Raw genomic sequence first — 18016 nt, 5'->3', positions numbered from 1 at the left:
CCTATATGTTCAACGAACTGTATTTTTTAAGACCGTTACAATTTTATTGGCCACTACCATTTTATTGGTAACATTTGGTCTATCAATTGTTAAGCCTGTACAGGCAACTTTTATTTAATACCCTTTTATTTAATAAAGTTATATAATAACTTTATCTAATACCGGATATTTTTCTGTCAAATATTTGATTATTGTGTGTCAAATATTTGATATGGCAATTACTTTGATCTTGAAATGTTATTTTAAAATAGTTACAATGCGAGAACTATATATTATCAATATTCAATTCAATACGTAATACCACGAGTGACTAGATGATAATCAAAATTACAGAAATAATTTTGTTATCTCATTAAACGTTGCAAATTAAATAACGAAATAAACGTATGTGTAATTTATCATCTCATGGATGATATGCATCTGTTCCTGCAGGTTATAGTCATACATATATCCTTGACCATAATTGTCTTGCGTCCCTTCGTACGCAATGCGAATTCTACCAGGCATTACAATGCAACATGCGATGGGAGGTCTGTTATATGTCGATAAACGAACTTATAAAGTACCCGCACGACTATGGAAACGACTGACAACCTTGGCAAAATATACAATAAAACTTGTTAGCGTGCGTCAGCGCGGGAAAAATATAATATATTCAATAACCTATGCGATAATTTCGTTTTCAGTTTCACTAAGTAATTGTTTTCTGCATTGAGATTGGTAGTTTTACTACAAAAAATTGGTATAATGAAACTTGAAGCAAATCAGATTTGAATTAGGTTTAGATGAAACCTTAAGCTTTATGAGCTTTGCTATTTAATTCTGATTATACCAAGACAGACTATCTTAGTATTAAAGACAAAATAATGAAGTTACAGAAAATGGGAACCAAAAGCAGGGATAAATATCAGGGATGGTATTTGATCTCGAAACCAAAATTCATTTTGATTTTGGTATACCTTTTCCAATAGACCATATTTAATTCGGTCTTTCTTTTTGATGCCGTTTTAAGAACCTTATTTACTGGTTTTACAAAGCGGTCTTATTTTAAAAATCGAAATTCTTTTTGATTTTTTAATTAATTTTATAAAAGATAAATTAAATTTCAACTTTACAAATGTCCTGGAAATAGATGTTATTTGGTCCTGAAACCGAAATTCTTTTTCGGCCCGGGAGCTTGCTTATTTTGCTATCGAATTAAATAAAAGGTACTGATAAAATATAGTTCTTTATATAGAGGTTGTAACATGGATAAGTTTCAATATTCTAGGGAGTGGTAGGATCAATTGGATCACAAAATGTCCTATCATGAAGTATCTGATTTGCTTGCGTTTTGCAGTAATAATGAATTTAAGTTAGTACTATTTTCTGAAAGGAAGAGTAGCTTGTTTTCGTTTATGTTTGTTTCGGAAGGCCCTGAGCATATGTTAAGACTTTTATAGACATAAGTCCTTCAATGGGACTCCTATTGTAAACTGATAATAATTTTGATCTTACATAGAAATCCTAAATAAATTTGATGTGCTTAATGAGAGCAAAAATAGAATCGAAATTTCATTTCGGTTATAATTTAGTTACTTAATATCAAGAATCCACAATAAGTTCCCGAACCCACAAAAAAATTCGGTTTCGAGACAGAATACCATCCCGATAAGACAAAAAACTTTAAAGATGTGAAAATAAAAATTTGTGTATTTAAGAATTTGAAAATTTCAAAGTTTTGAATGTTTCAAAGATTAAAATTAGTAACATTGCGAAATTGAAGATTTAATATTTTAAATGTTTGAAAATTTGAGTGTTCGAAAATTCGGAAGCTTTTAATATTTAACTCATTAATCTAAAAATTTGAGAAATTAAAAATATGTATTTTAAATATCTGTTAAAAATCGGAAGATTTACGTATTTTAAATATTCAAAAATCTGAAAATTTAGAAATTTAAAAATTTGAGAACTTGCAATAGCTCAAGTTGGAGAAATATTATTAAAGGTTTCAAGTGACGTTATCTTTATATTCTAAGGATTAAAATATCTTCAATATAAATATTAATTTTGCTCGTTATTTCTAATCTCCATGTGCAAGTACAATTATTAATTAGTTTCTAAAATAACTAGCAATTAAATATGACTTAACACAATTGTTCGAAATTTATGAATAGAAGAATGAATTATCAAGGTTCGTGAAACAAAATTTGACGAAAATTGAATCATTAAAGAAACACTTCTTTAGAACAGAATTCTTTTAATTTCGAAATATCCAGTTGCTCACATCATCCTACAATTATGTTCTGTATTTTCTGTTGCAGGCCTAGCCCGTGTGAACTACAGGACCCGCTGTGGGTCAAAATGAGTCCGATTACTGGCAACAGTACCAAGAAAAGAAAGAAACCGGATGACAAGGTTTCTGAGTCGAAGATGTGAGTAAAAACTTTTGGTTCTCCCTAAATCTCATGGAATCAAAAACCGTGCTTTTCTTAGCACGAATCGAAACAGCATGCAATCTTTGTCATTCTGCATTCAGCGAATACATTTCTTGATACATTGTGTCTTAAAACTATAAATACTGCAGAAGTGATGAAAAAACAGTAACGATATTTGCTTAAAACAAAATTTCTTTTATTAGTTTTAAAGAAAATTTGATCTCCAATAGATTCAATAGGTATTATACCGATATCAGGCTAATGTTAAAGTATAGAAATACAACCATGAGTTCATAATTTCCTTTACATTTTAATAAAGCTTCATGAGCTTCTATTCATCCAAGAATTTTGCGTTATTTATAATTATAGGAAACTAACAAAGTAATTTCCTATAAGGAATTATCTTAAAGAGCGATTAATTTAGTTCTGAAATATTTTGCTTCTATTGTATTCTATTCTTTTCTAGAATTATTAGAACTAGTTATGTAAAAGTTTCCGCCTTTTACTTGAGCTGTTCACGAGCCAAAGTGATTAAATCCACTTTTTAAATATTACAAAATTTTAGTGTGAAAACAGTTGGTTTATGTTTAACTCTTCATATTTAAAATAAATAAAAATATTTTTATTTTGTGGTATTAAGCGATTTGGCAAATGAGCAACTCATTTGTAGAAAATGTATATTTATCATATCTACGCATTACCAAAATATTTTCTGTTGCTTTAGGATTCTTCTCTATCTCTCATACACAGACCCTATAATTTCACTGCCATTACAAAACGAATGCTTGCTTTTTCTTCTTTTAGAAATAAAATATAACTCCAAAAAATTGCTTTTAACCCTTTTAGTATCTTAAAGTTTTTCAGGTAACGCACAGAAATGCCTTAGAAAATTTGCATTTTTGGAGATAGATATTTAGATATTTATTAAAATATCTAGATATTTTAGATATTTATTAAAATAAACATGTCTTTGTAAATTTGATAAAATACAGACATTCCAGATCAGTAGGCATATTTTGAACTATAGTAAATTATTTTATAAAAATAAAGCATTATTACACGTTTTTAAATTATATTAAAAATGGAAAGCCGAAACATTGGCTTAAGATATTTCTCAGGAAATTCTCAAAGCCGATATGTCAATTTTAAGGCAGAAAAAGAGTTCAGCAAACTTTCAGCAACCTCTAAAGAAACTACTTAGGCTCCGAAAGGGATGTCGATCTCGCCGTAAACCTCGTGGTCTGGCTCAACGTTAGAACCTCTGACCAAATAGCATTCTTGCTTCTCGCAATTGTGACAGCTGTAAGGAACTTTTACTAGCGTTAGTTCGTGAATTCTTTCGGAGCAGCAGCATTCTGGAGGCGCACCATCGTCGTTCGAGCTCGTGAAATTTGGTACATGTGGCAGTCCTCTGTGCGTCCCAACGATCCTGACACAGGGCTCGCGGTCTTTGGGGACCTCTTTCTTCGCCCGATCGTAAAGTGCAGCGCAGTTTTAAATCGTTCACCGAGAGGACGTTAAATATGCATTCGACTCAAGCTGAATTGGATTGGAGTTAATTCCGCAAGAGCGCGGTGTCGTCTCGGATTCATTGGGGATGTCTTGGCTCGTGTCGCGTTTGATGTCCTGAATGTTCCGAGGAAGTTTAATGGGATCGTTTAATGGGATGGCTTAATGGAAATTCATCTCACCGAATGTCACGAGCCGCTGTATAATATATCTATATATTTAATTTATTCATTAGATATAATTTATGAACAGGCACAAATCTCTTTGGAGCTTGGTAGCTAGAGTAGCGGGGAGAGATCTCATATTTTATGATGCTCATTTGCTGCTTGACTTCGTCCTATGAATGCAACACTGCATAATGTTTTTTAGATTTGTTACTCGTGTCCATTTAGAACAGAATGCTAGGAATTCGTTAGAGCTTTACCAAAACTTAATGAAGCTGAGGAAAGATTTGCATTGAAAGTATGATGTATATGCATATCGCATGAGAAGTCTCCTGGAAATCATTAGGGGTAAATGTATCGGTTTCAATAAAGTATTTGTTTTTATTTGAGGGTTTAACGTTGTACCAACATCTAGGACCTTAGCGACAGGATTCTCTTTGTGGAATATTTAGATTTTATGAAATAGGTTTGATTCAATTAAGCTTTTAATGATATTCATTCTTTATGTCTTCTCTTGTGGTCAGAGCAGTATCTGAGGTGATTCAGGTTTCCGTCTTTTGGATTTCAAAGTTATATTTGTGTAGGAAATGGCGGGTCGTTATGGACTTACAGCAGTTATTGAAATGATTCTGCTTTGTTGAGTACATGTTCATGTGTAATTTTGGAGTGCCTTATCCTTAGACAAGACACAACTGTTTTTTCTTTCTTATTTGGATCAGTGTTCGTGTTTTGTCGATAAAAATCTTTGGTTACATTATGGATCCTTATTCTATTCGATGTCTGGTTCCATTCCTTTCTAACATTGTTTTTTCGGATTTTATGAATTCCTGGTAAGGTGTAGAAACCAGGAAATGAAGTATTTTTTGACCAGGTATTATACGTCTTCCATAAGAAACTCCCTGAGAAGCATTGTCCCTAATGCTTTCCAGAAAACTTCTAAAGGGACACGAATAGTACCTACATGCTCTGGGACATTGCTTACTTTACATGTCAGATGAGATAAAACCAATATGAATATCAAGAAAAAAAAATACAAAAGATAATTCTTTTAGAAGAATTAGAAGAATTATAGAGTCAGTAGGTAAAAAAAAATTCCTGAGCTAAATTGATTTTGTCATCCATCAAATATTAGATCTCACAACAAAAGCAACTTATACAAGTTTCAACCACTTTTCTTTATTGCAAGATAAATGCAATGAACTTTGCATAATAAAGGTGAAGTAATAATCTGTAAGTAAAAATAAACGAAAATGAAGCAACGCGTTTTACATTCAAATGCTTGCTAGTTATCAAGAAATAAAATAAAATTTACGTTTTAATAGTTAAATTTCGATTCATAATTACAATTGCCCATTATAACAAACATTATTATCATAAACGTGTACTAAAACTAGTCTGGTATGCACTATCGCTGTCAATATTCTCGTAATCTCGTACATGTACGGAATTTCATTCACGTAACTAGTCTTAAACGACAGTCTACACTTCCGTGTTTTATTGGCCTATACATATTTATGGGTTGCATTTTGTATGCCAAAAAGCGGTCGTAATTATCAGGTTAAACGCGATAAGCGAAGTGAATGTTTAACATGCAGCATGGGTCCATTTTAATTTGATATCTATCTATTTAGTTCGTCGGGAAGTTAAATCATGCGTATCCGCTGTTGGCGGCACTGTCGAACAGTGGTAGTTTTCGTATTGATAGTGATTTCAGAGTATGCCCACAAGTTAAAAAAATTCACCGAAAATTTATGATCGAGAATGTTCACTGAATTTCAGAAGAAAGGAACTTGCCATTTAATTGTCAAAAGTAGTAATTTTCATTTCTAATTGGTAAAAGTGGGACAAAATTCTTGCACATAATTTTAGTCCTTCAAATATGAAGCTTAATATTGTAAATACTGCATTTAGTACTATCACATACGTAAAATTAAATTATATCTTGTATCGAGAGTGTTAAACTTTTATGGTATGGTCACGAACTGAACTAGTGTGTCTTGAATGAAACTTAAAGGCTAATTTAAAGTGTAGGAAAAATGTGAGATTAGCAGCTGTAATAGTCAGTCACTTGTTTAAGATTCTTTTCTTTAATTCTTTAAATTCCTTTTTTTATATCAGTAGATCTCTGTAATTCTACTAAAGTGGAAATAATTGTCTTTGAATACAACGATTTATGTTTTATATTCAAGAAAGGAGAGCAATCTACACATATAACGCTGAGAAGTGTGTAGTCGTAACTTAAATTTTACCTTTGTAAACTTGGTAGATATGATAGCAAGAACTATTTGCATCCTCAAGGATACTTTGACAAACTTATCAGATTTATTGTGGTATTAGTACAAATTCTGAAGGAATTCTGATTCAGTATTTATACATATACTTTTTAGACTAGAGATGTCAATCCCTTAATTTAAGATATAATCGAATTTCGTTCGTAGAATAGTTTCTCGTTCCAGTTTCAAAGGAGAACAAGAAATCGATTATCGAAATAAAATTGTTAATCTGATAGAAATTAAGTTTTAATTTTGAGGTTAAAGTAATACAATTTAAAAGTATTTCTGATCTGTTTTTGGCCTTAGTGTAGTTGCTTACGCAAAAAGATATTAAAAAAGCATTAATCAGGTTCAAATTTCATAGTTTAAGTACCATTAGAAAAAGTAATTCTTTTTTTATAACTTATCTGTGGTTACATCAACCGCACATGTGGTTTATTATCAACACAAGGAGAAATTAGGAAAAAAGATTTAAATTTCACTATCCTAATTCGTGTATTCTAAATACTACGAAAAAGCACCTTTTGTCCAAAATTAGAAGTTATAAGTAATAGGTAACTAAACTGCAAATATTTATGGAAATCCCTATTTTCATAAACGCAATTAGAGAAATAGGGTCTAATTCTGAATGGACAGCGATGTTCACGTGACAATGTTTATTAATACAACAACGTCTATCATGATCCGCTGACTTACAAAAATCTGTGATAAGTTTGAGTCTCCAATTTGATATTATGCGAAGAAAGTTTTCAAGAAATAAAGTGAAACTATTCATTAGCTATTAGGTTTAGGGCTAACAAAGGTCAATACTTTTTTACTTCAAGAAAAATAAACGTATTACATAGTGTACCCCTTCAAATTATGTAACTTATGTATACAACATTTTTTTGTGCAACACATACTTTGGAAGTTATAGACGTGCACAAGTTGCGTGAATAACGCTGTGTTCGTAATCCAGTAATAATAAAAAAATGTAGCCCTTATTTCGTATTATTTTATTATACATCTTCAGTAATTCAGATTGCAAAGATCTCTATACTAAACATGGAAACAGAAAAAGATGTAAAATCGAAGACAATAAACTAGCTTAAACCCCAGCCTTAGTCCTATACTTATTCAGTCTTTTTGTGGTTGTAAGCAAAATGACCTAAGTCACATATTATTGTTTTCAAGATATTGACGTTGAATCCATTGAGGCCTAAAGTTGCATAAACGCAACGTTATTAAAAAACGTAATTGTGATCCCGTATGACAAAGACGAAAATAAAAAACGACAAAATTGTATTCAAGGCATCCTTTCAGAGTTATTAATTGTTGAGAAACTATTTTAAATATGTGCGAAATCTGTCTGACTTTGAGATTTATTCTACTGCCGTCACGCATTAGCCAGGTCAGGCACAGCGTAATCAGTAGAATAAATTTTAAGGCAGACACATTTCATGCAAATTTCGAGCTTTTTCTCCAGAATTAATAACTCTGCAACGAGGCAATAAACGGATTTATATCATTCTTGATTTTCGTCTTATTATACTGTATAGAATCACCCTTTAACATTTCTAATACCTACCACCAAACACCTCACTATAAACGCTCACTAAATGAGAAAAAGGTCCACAAAAGAAATTCTACGGTCTTAAAAAAACTCTAACACTATAAATACTTCAATTTTTTAATTTTCAAAACGTTGTAACACATCTAAATCAAGAAGCAGAAACAGTAATGAAAAAAGTATTAATATAATTTTTCCTATTTCCTTTCATACCACGAACGTGAAGAAACAAAATTGAATACTGTAAATTTACTAAAAAAAAACTGAGTGAAATGTATTTATGCAACTGTAGACCTTAATGGGGAAGGAAAAACTTCTATTTTTAAGTGAAAAAAATTCGTTCGTTTAATACCTTTTTTCTTCTCTTCAAATATAAATTCTACATTTATTTTGCATCTCGATTCAGGCTTGAATACGAATTTGCTGAAAATGCGACAGAAGTAATTTTGCCTTGCAGCCACAGATTTGTTGCGTTGGAACGTCCCACGATTGCGAAGGACATTCTTTAAAAGAGGGAACGATCGAAGATTTTATGACGTCGCGGTAACGAATCGCGCTCGGAACCGTAACCAAAGTTCGCGAAATGGTTCGCGGCTTAAAACAAGGAACGAACAGCAACCGGTGAAGCAACTTTATCGTATGAAAATATAGCCGGCCTCGGTAAAGTGAGAGTCACTGTTGGGTGACGTGACGTCAAGCAAGGTCAACCGAATGCGTTTCAACGGGACTGATGTTGATTCAGCATCTAGCGATTTTCTTTCTATAAAATTCATTATCCTCCTTCTCGCGTTGAGGCTTTCCTTTCCGCACGTTCGCGTTTCGAATTTCAGCGAAACATTTAGCGAAAGAAGTAGACAACGTTTTGTTATCAGCACCTTTGAATGCGCGATAACGGACGGGGCATCAGCGAGGCCTAAAAACAAATATTTGTCAGACGATTTTGAGACTCAGGAGTCCTTGTGCCATTTTCTTTCGGCGAAATTAGTTCAATTTAGAATTGAAGGCTTTAGAGGATGGAGTTATGCAACAGGGTGGAACGAAGTATAAGGGTGGAATCATTTTTTTCTTTTGTTCTTATTTGTAGTTAACAATGAAGGACGTAAGGTAATTTTTGTCGTGGTGTGTTTTAGCAGTTAGCGTCTGAACGTAATTAAATAGGTTCTTAAGGTGTCGCGAATTAGTTAGATATTATGGTCTTTATTTAATAAACTCGTTTTTATTTTTTTATTTTGGCCGTATGAAGTTTTGTGGGCCTTAAGCAACTATTTAGCATCTAATATTAGTACATAATATAGAGAATAATAAATGGTGAAAAACAATGAAAAATGTAAAATTTATGAGAAATGTAAATCGTCTTTCTACCTACACTAATTGCTTCTTAGAAGGAAACATTTAAAATCATTTTTAGTTTTAAGAATATAAGTACATACATTGGAAAATACAAAATTTCTAAGCAAGAGTTGAAGAAATAGAAAATTAAACGTTCAAAATTTTTATGATATTCCAAAAATTATTTTCTTTGTAATATATTTTTTCGTTATAAACTTGGGAAAGTGAAGGAATATTTACGAAATAATGATTTACATGTCTCAATGATAACTGTTCCTCAGATTTCAATAATTCACATTGTTTATGAAATAGCTATAAAAGAAAGTCTAATCTGTTCGCCAGAAATTAACCCTTTGACAAAAAGATTACTAAAAATACTTTAAATAAATAAGCAATACAGGGAAACAAGAAATTAGAAAAATAAGCATAAATAAATTTTGTATCAAATTAGAATAAAATTTCTATTAGAATTGATACGTAAATTCATGTGGTTCAAGAATTTTTTCCATTTTTTCCCTTAATATATTTGAAATATAATTTTTTTTCAAAAGAATTATTGCTGAAAAGATTCTTATACTTTCTATAACATCTGTTAATTTTCCGTTGCATATGACATAAAGTACGTCAGCATTATTTTTTTGCAGAATATTAGGATCAAAAATTAAAAGGCGATTGTCGGAAGCGGTATATCACATGGGAAATAAGGGCTAATTGATGTTAGTCTATTATTTACTTTCATATGAAGTAAAAGGATTTAATTATCCATGAAATCTATTAAAATCATGAGCGGAGAGGCGCATGTAAATAATACGGTGCAATTTGAATTTGTTTGCCTTTAATTAATGAGCGGTTTGATCTCTGAGTCATACTGCGATCAATCCTGAATGTTGCTCACATGCCACGAGTGAATTCTTGGATGAACGAAGCATTTCCTTGACATTTTATTGGGTCCCCATCCTCTGTGCACTATTTTTTCTCTATTCTTCAGGACTATTTTCATTGATTAAATCAGGGTTTTAAAATTTTTCTTTACTTAGATTTATTCTTCGTAGGGTCTAACGTAAGACTGAACATGGACTGTTTAGTAAAGGTACAAGTAAAATTACTATTTAAATAGAATCGCCTAAATATCTTCACTGGATGAAAAAGCTACTAGGACAAGCTTTGAACTATTAGACGCGGCAAAATGTGCAACAGAAGGGACAGTTTTTTTTTTAAGAAGGGATCTATAAATGGAATATTCTTTTATAATGTTTCACTTTATTTTAACCAGTCTTATATGTATATTTACAATCAGTCCAGCACGTATACATATAATTATATGTAACTTACCTATGTTATATACCTACTTAATTTCCCAACCGTAATAATTTATGCTCTAGAACATTTTTAATTTCAAACCTTTCCGTAGTTCAACAATTATTTCGTATCGTTCCATTCAGATGTATTTCATGAAAGAAATATGGTGCCATTGATTTGTGATTCGACTATAAGCGTTCCAGTTCCGTGATTTATCACCGTTCCGTCATAGATCGTTTCTCCAGCGTTTTCTGAACAAAAGCGCGGAACAGCAGTGACCCATTAAGGGTCATGAAAAGATTAATGAGCTTATTGCAAAATAAAGAAGTAAAGAAATAGAGGAAGATGGATGCAGATTTTGCGAGCAGGTTAAGCCTAAGTGTTAAATAATTTTGTGAGATTTTCCAAAACTTGATGATATTCTAACTTGTACAGTCTATGAAGTGAGACATCAGTATCAATTATTTTTAATTGATGTCCTTCTACTTATTCTTCTTACAGTAAAGAAGATAAAAGATGAAAAAATTGGAAAATTAAGTTTAATTTTACTTCCCTTATGTCTGTTACTCTCATCGATAATTATAAAATTAAATACAGTTATCGTATTTATTTTTAGTAATTTGTATATATAAATTTTACACCAAATAATATGCTTCTTCAAATGAGAATAATTTAAACATTGATACCTTAATAAAAGGATCAATTTCATAGCATAACTTTCAGTGAAAAATAAGAGAAAAAATAATTGTTTCGAAACAATTGTGTCGAAATATAATTAAGATTATCTCAAATCAAGTTCAAATTCCGTTTAAAGTTATAAAGTTAATCGAAACCATACTTGACTTGAATAAATAAATACATTAAGTCAGTTATCTGTTTTCTTTTTCTTTTTTTGACGTTTTTAATCCGGACATGGTTGATTATATGTTTTGAAAATTGCGAAGGTAATTTTATGCAGTATTTCATGAAAGTAAATTATTACTTACGTTACGACTTTCAAAGAAAGATTATAGATAATAAAAATAATAGAAAATATCTCAGACATTATATTACGAAGATTAAATTAAATTTTTATATTAGTATTACGCTAATTTTGTTGCAATTTAAAATATACTTTTGTATATTTTATTTTTCTGTTTATTAAAACATTTTATTGCCTTACATAAATTACGATATTTCACATATGTTTAAATACTTAATTGTTTTACATGTATTTGAGTGTTTTATTTATTTACATATTTATCTATGTATTTACTGTAAAATTGTATGCTTCAATAAGTAGTAGCAGAAGTAGTGTGTTAAATATTTGTGACAATATTAATGACATTATTCGAAAACAACGTACACAAGTACCTGTTCTTTAATATTAAACATAATACACACCTACAAAATTTTCAAAGCATTTATTTTTCGATGTTTCTGCCATTCTTTGATATTGATAAGAAAACTCATTCAGATTTTTAAATAAATTAACTGTTTGTTATTACTAGAATTATTTTATCTTTGAATCTTTCATACATTAGGTATTCAGTATGTACATTAGATAGCCCTTTTTAATTTTCTTTAAGCATAGATATAATAATTTATTTTTTCATAGATACAACAATTTTTTAAAGTTAATCTTTTAAAAACAAGATAATATAACGTAGGTAACTTATAATATATAATTTAATTATATTTTAATTATATAATATAAATATACTCCTGATTTGCTGCAACAGTGACACCATTCAGAAGTTTGCTGTTTTAGAATTATTTATATGGAAAAGAGGTGCTTGTACTAACTGACGATATTATCTTTAAAAGCTATTTTCTTAATAGTAGATTTCTTTTAATTTCTTTTAATTTGATTTTATTGTCACAAACAGATCTTTATGTTCCACAAACTGGCAACAAATTTAGATTTTATGCAAGGAAAGCAATATATAGGATTTTCTCGTTATAAGCTTGTTGCTCTTAGGCCCACTGCAAACGAGCTTCTTTGTCGCCGCAGTGATTTGCCGCAGCGCGTTGTAGCAGCAAGGATAATCCCAATTTTCAATTGTGGAAAACAAGGAAAGACATTGTAGCAGCACATTTACGCAAAGCAACGAAATAGGGTCTGCGTTCTTTTGAAAATATGCAAACGTGCCGCTAAGTTGCCGCGTTCATACGTATTTCCTTGTTTACCACAATTGAAAATTGGGCTACAACGCGCTGCGGCAAATTGCCACAACAGCAAAAAGACCCTCGTCTGCAGAGGAGCCTTATGTTCACGTCACCTTCAAATTATCCAGAATAAAGAAGTTTTGTTTTCATACTTCGACTGATATCTTCGTCGAAACTGAAGTCAATTATCCTTTGATATTATCTATTAACTCTATTTGCTCTACCAATTAACTGTGAGAAAATAACGAGAAAATACTGTACAAATGTACGCCATTAGAGTAATCAAAATCATTCTATCGACAATCGTCTGTACTTTCTCGAAGTAGAGTTACGTGCAATTGGAAAAACCATAATAATTAGGTAATACTGAGAAATAAGTAACTTTCATATCAAAGGAAGACAACAATCGATATTGTGAGTTCGTATAAATGAAAGAAAAAGAAAAGCAAAGGTGACTTTAAGGGAGCATTCCCGTTCTGAGGTGTTAATTTTAGGGAATTTTTAACATAAAAAGTTACGTATTATATAAATACGAACCAAGAGTTGTGACATTTTTTTTACATGTTTAATCATTTTTGGAGATAATGCAATGTTCATATAATTATTTCTATTATTATTCGTTCTATACAATTTGAACTAAGAAAATCCAAGATAGACTTAATTAATATGCGTACCATTTGATCTAGAATAAAGTAAGGAAAATATATTTTGGTAAAATGGAAGACATGTAAAGTTAAAAATTTTGTTTGTCGCGGAACATTTTATTCCTTAGTACAATAACAGAATTATTGCAAATACTGACATAATTCTAGTTTGGAGGGTAAAGAATCATCTATTTTACATATCTGTAAAATTTAAAGGAAATCAGTCACTCGCTACTAATATATCGTGACAGCCATTCAAAATGTTACCCTTCGAGAAATATGCAATAACTTAAATAATAATAAAGATCATTGCATAAAGATTAGACTGTATTATCTTAAAAAATGACAAAATATGTAAGAAAAATTTCAAAATCCTTGGTCTGTAATTATATAATAATTCTTTATTCTAAAGTTCACTTAACGAATTTTTTATTTTAAAGATCCACGCCCCCAAACGGGAATATCTCCCTAATCCGTAGAGATTCACGTTCCATTTTATAGTAGGATTAATTTATCGATAAGAGATACTAGGTCGAGTGCAGTGGACATGCAATCAGTAATCTCCTATTTTAATTGTTTACAGTAGCAAACGTGAGACCGAACATAATCGACGGCAGCGGCTGTGTCAGTATTTGGAGCAGCTTTTCGAGCTACTTTTTTCCCAGGTCATGAACCATAACAACAAGGTTCACAGATGCACCATCCTTGAGAAAGCTGCCGCAGAGGTAAGAAGACAAATTTGTACGTTTCTGCCTTTCAAATGGTTGATCGATAAACGCCCGGAGTCTTTCGAGATCCGATCGAGGAACCCGCGTCCGCTTTTTACGACGCTTCGCCACGCAGTGTAATCGGCAGAGATACGTTTCCCTTTCTTATACATGGAACACCAGGAAATTTCTTCCCAAATTTCAATACATTTCAATATATTTGAAAGTTGTTTTTCGTTCTCTTCCCTTCTTCTTCTTACTTCATTCTACGCGACAAGCTTTTTGTTCATTGTTTTTCCATATTTCTTTTTCCTTCGCGATTATAAAGATAGCAACACCTATTCGTGTATCGCAAAGTATAATAGATTGTAGTAAGAAATGTATTTGCGTTTGGGTTATGTTGATAACATAATTGGACTTTATTCGTAATTGAATTAAAAAACAAGTAGTGAAATTATTTGGACAATTACCTAGCTACTCTTTGTCCACAAAAGGAGAGTTTTTAATTCTATTTTTATTATTTTCTATGTTTTCATTTTTTCCTAGTTTTACGTTTTCTATTCTATAATACGAAAATCTGACGGTATGTTTTAATCGAGCTAACATACTCATAATATAGTTATTAGGAGTAATTAATAAATTAGTATATTACTACACTAATATACAATTGTTTCCAAACAAAATATTCCGAAATTACGATTTCATTCCATAATTTTTAGTATCCACGAACGAGTCACATCTGATTAGAATTTTTAATAACTTCCTGTCAGGCTAAACGTATGAATTCCTGAAAATACGATTCATTTAAGGGGAAATCACTGTGACAACTAAAAATAGAGGTTATTTTCAAGAAATTTTCTTAGGCAACTTAAAAATTTTTTCTAACAGAACTTTATTAAAAATTATTATAGTCATAGTGGGAACCAGCGTCAGAAGTCTCCAAAAACTTGTTAAAAACGGGCGAACGTATAACTTTTTTCTGAAATGGGAAGCCATGCCATTTTCTTAAACTTTAATATAACAACTTCAGTTGGTAGTATTTTAAAGAAAAAATGTTGAAAAACTACGAAAAAATCAACATTTCTTTTATCATTATGTAGGAACTAATTATTCTGAACTGAAAAGGACAGTATTAGGAACTACCACACGAAATTGGAAGTTTGTCTAATGAAAATTAACTGAGTTATTGATCCGTCCAGTTTGAAAAACATGGTTTCGAGAAAAACGCGTTTACACTTTAAAACAGTCAGTTTCGAGCATTACAATACATTTATACAAACTTACGTAACTTTATTATTTTTGCGAATTCTATTTTAATATTTCAAGCGGCTATTTTTGAAACAACAAACATTAAAAATATATTCAATACTTTTTTATTTTTTTCAATTCGTTACAGTGCTTTCTCTATTTAAACCAAATGATTTTTTATTCCACTAATACACTTTGTAATATTTTATCGAAATAGTAGATAATAGGTAATAGTCAGATTGGATCGAATATGAGACAGTGTATAGATTGTTTGCCTCGCGAAAGAATCGCGACATATGTACAAACATAGATATTAAAAAAGAGAAGAGGAAAAGAAGCGCGTCATCGCGTGAGATTTCTTCTTACGATCGCATAGTCGAGGAATAAAGTCAGACATTCGTGGTGTCGCAACGTTCCCTTTTATTCGATGTAAGCTATACTCAACCACGACAGTATCCCATGTGGTTAACAGAAGACATGTTTATACTCGCGTAGAGGAAAAGAGAATGTCTTTTTTTCCATTTTTGGAAAAGCGTAGTCGCACGTGTGCACGTTTTATGATTCACTAGGTTCGACAAGACCGATGCGACGCATTTACTATACACAGCTGGAGAGAAGATCCGCGGAACGATACGATACAGAAGCAAATGAGAGCTCTCGATAGAGTTAATGTGTTTGATTACTTCAAGCAGTAATTTACTGGAGTCGGAAATGTGTGTGAGAGGAGTTATGGCCTGTTAAGGTGAATGTTCCAGCAAAAACTAAGTAGTATTATAGAAACAAAAATTCTTATTACTGGTACTAAAATAATACCAATTCTATCTGGACCCTAGAGCCAAAGTGTATTAAGTCACTCGGGAAAAAGGTGGAATTAATCCTTTCATTGATTTACCTGCATGTCCTTTGGACACTACCTCTTGGGTCTCATCGTTTTCCGCGTACGTTCTTTCTATTTTTATTTAGTTTTATATTAAGTGTGGCTAGTTTAGATAATAAAAAATTGTGAAGCATTTTTTGACCGTGTTCCAAAATATTATTAAGCTGCGAAAGGGTTAATATACTCTGACTTTAGAGTCCAGATATGTAAAATGTATGGAACTACACGTTGGGACTAGATATCACAAAATGTGGTTTTTGGACTTACACTGTTCTTCAGGTATTAGGACATGTTTACCTTACACTGGCTAATTAGTCTCGCATTCCTGCCAATGCCAAGTGACTTTTTTCCAGATGTGTATAGTACAGTGAGTGTAGCAGGAAGGCACAAGCAACATTCTTCTCAAGCAATTTAATGTTTATTAGAGACTACTGTGAAGGCATTTACAGCAGTTGCCTCTACGAAATGTTCGGGCAAAAATAACCTAGTCCACATCCAAAAGAAATTATTTTCTAGATGGGCTCGCAGAACTTCACTTGACTTCTTGATGGCAAGAAAGTTTATTCTAGACTGGATTCTAAAGGATGGACTATGTTAAATCCGCCCTTTAAAGTTCAGTCTGTTGTGCATAGTGGAGCATCAATCAGACCTAGTGTAAGCTCTTTCCTAGAGCCCATCTTTCTTGAAATGGTATGGCTAGCACTTTCTTTTGTTTCGATAGCTGAACGTGTGTGCAGACTCTTGGAAGCTCAGATGTCAGTCTGATCTGATTAGGCTGCGGAAAAACATATAAAAATGGCACACGTACATTTCTATTATTAGTTGAATTGGTTGACTACTACTTGTAGCGAGTCGAATATGTACTCTTCTTGCCTTTGTGTCACTTCGACTGATATTTCTTTAGCTCACAACAATACGAGATTAGAAATTCAGTAATAGCTTGTGAATAAAACAATACACTTAGAGCCACGCGGGAAGCCTCTGTGGGAAACATTGTGCAAAGCTCAAGAGTTGAAGCTCAAAAGGAATGCAGACCTGGTTGATTGTAGCGTAATAAGTAGACTGCGGATCTCTATGCATTTATGGCAAATTTCAGTACCGAAAAATATATAGACTACAGAATTTACATAGTGTAAAAAATTCTACGTGATATCGTAAGTTCAATGCATTTTGTTGTATTTGAAGGGTGAAACAAGCCTGTAGTTAGGTTGCACTAAATTAGGTTGCTCTAATTGTATTTATGAAAATAAGGGTTTGCATAAACTTTCACAATCTAGTAATAAGCTAGTCTACTTGAACAGAATCATAAAGACGTGGCACACGCATTTTCGATATTGGCCAAATCGGTCACATCTACTAATTGGTGTCTATTACATTGCGTGACAAAATTTGGACTTCGTTTTAGGTAACAACACAGAAGCATTGCATATCTATTTATGTTTGTATTAAAAAAAAAAAAAAATAATTTGAAGGCGAATGTGCTGTTTGAGTATCAGAAACACGACTGACTTCAGTAGAAAGTAAGAGAAAAGTCATAATGCAAAAAGGGCGGTAATTTTTTACTATTCATCTTATATCTGTTCCACAAAATGTATTTCTAATATATGTAAAAATTATTTCAATAATACAGCAAAGAAAAGAGTGATTTTTAGTTTAACGATGATAGCAATGAGGATGATATTTTTTCGTTTGTCCATGTCACTGCTATCAGTAGTCGGTACAACATACGCATTGTGCATGGTCGTGTACACATAATTGCCACGTGCAATTCTAATTATTATCTACCTTTACTTAACGTTTGATTTGGCAATCTTTTTATTTTGTAAGTAAAACTCGTAAGTTTTTTTAATTT

The 18016-nt window shown here is 31.7% G+C and overlaps 1 protein-coding gene across 9 annotated transcripts in view; it reads left to right on the top strand.

Annotated features, from left to right (window-relative positions):
* Positions 1-18016, top strand: part of LOC143176944 (uncharacterized) — a 228003-nt gene that overhangs the window by 157219 nt on the left and 52768 nt on the right. For 8 of the 9 annotated variants that reach the window (XM_076386283.1, XM_076378550.1, XM_076392967.1 and 5 more), the window contains 2 exons: positions 2304-2414; positions 13916-14057. In XM_076386283.1, the coding sequence (XP_076242398.1) occupies positions 2304-2414; positions 13916-14057 (253 nt within the window). Of the gene's footprint in view, positions 1-2303; positions 2415-13915; positions 14058-18016 lie in introns of those variants that run through there. The other variant, XM_076377773.1, reaches the window with a different exon arrangement.

The sequence above is a fragment of the Calliopsis andreniformis genome, chromosome 1 (genome assembly GCF_051401765.1).
Source record: "Calliopsis andreniformis isolate RMS-2024a chromosome 1, iyCalAndr_principal, whole genome shotgun sequence".
NCBI classification, from domain to species: Eukaryota; Metazoa; Arthropoda; class Insecta; order Hymenoptera; family Andrenidae; genus Calliopsis; species Calliopsis andreniformis.
The sequence above is the reverse complement of the archived record's forward strand: the minus strand, read 5'-3'. Positions and strand labels throughout refer to the sequence as shown.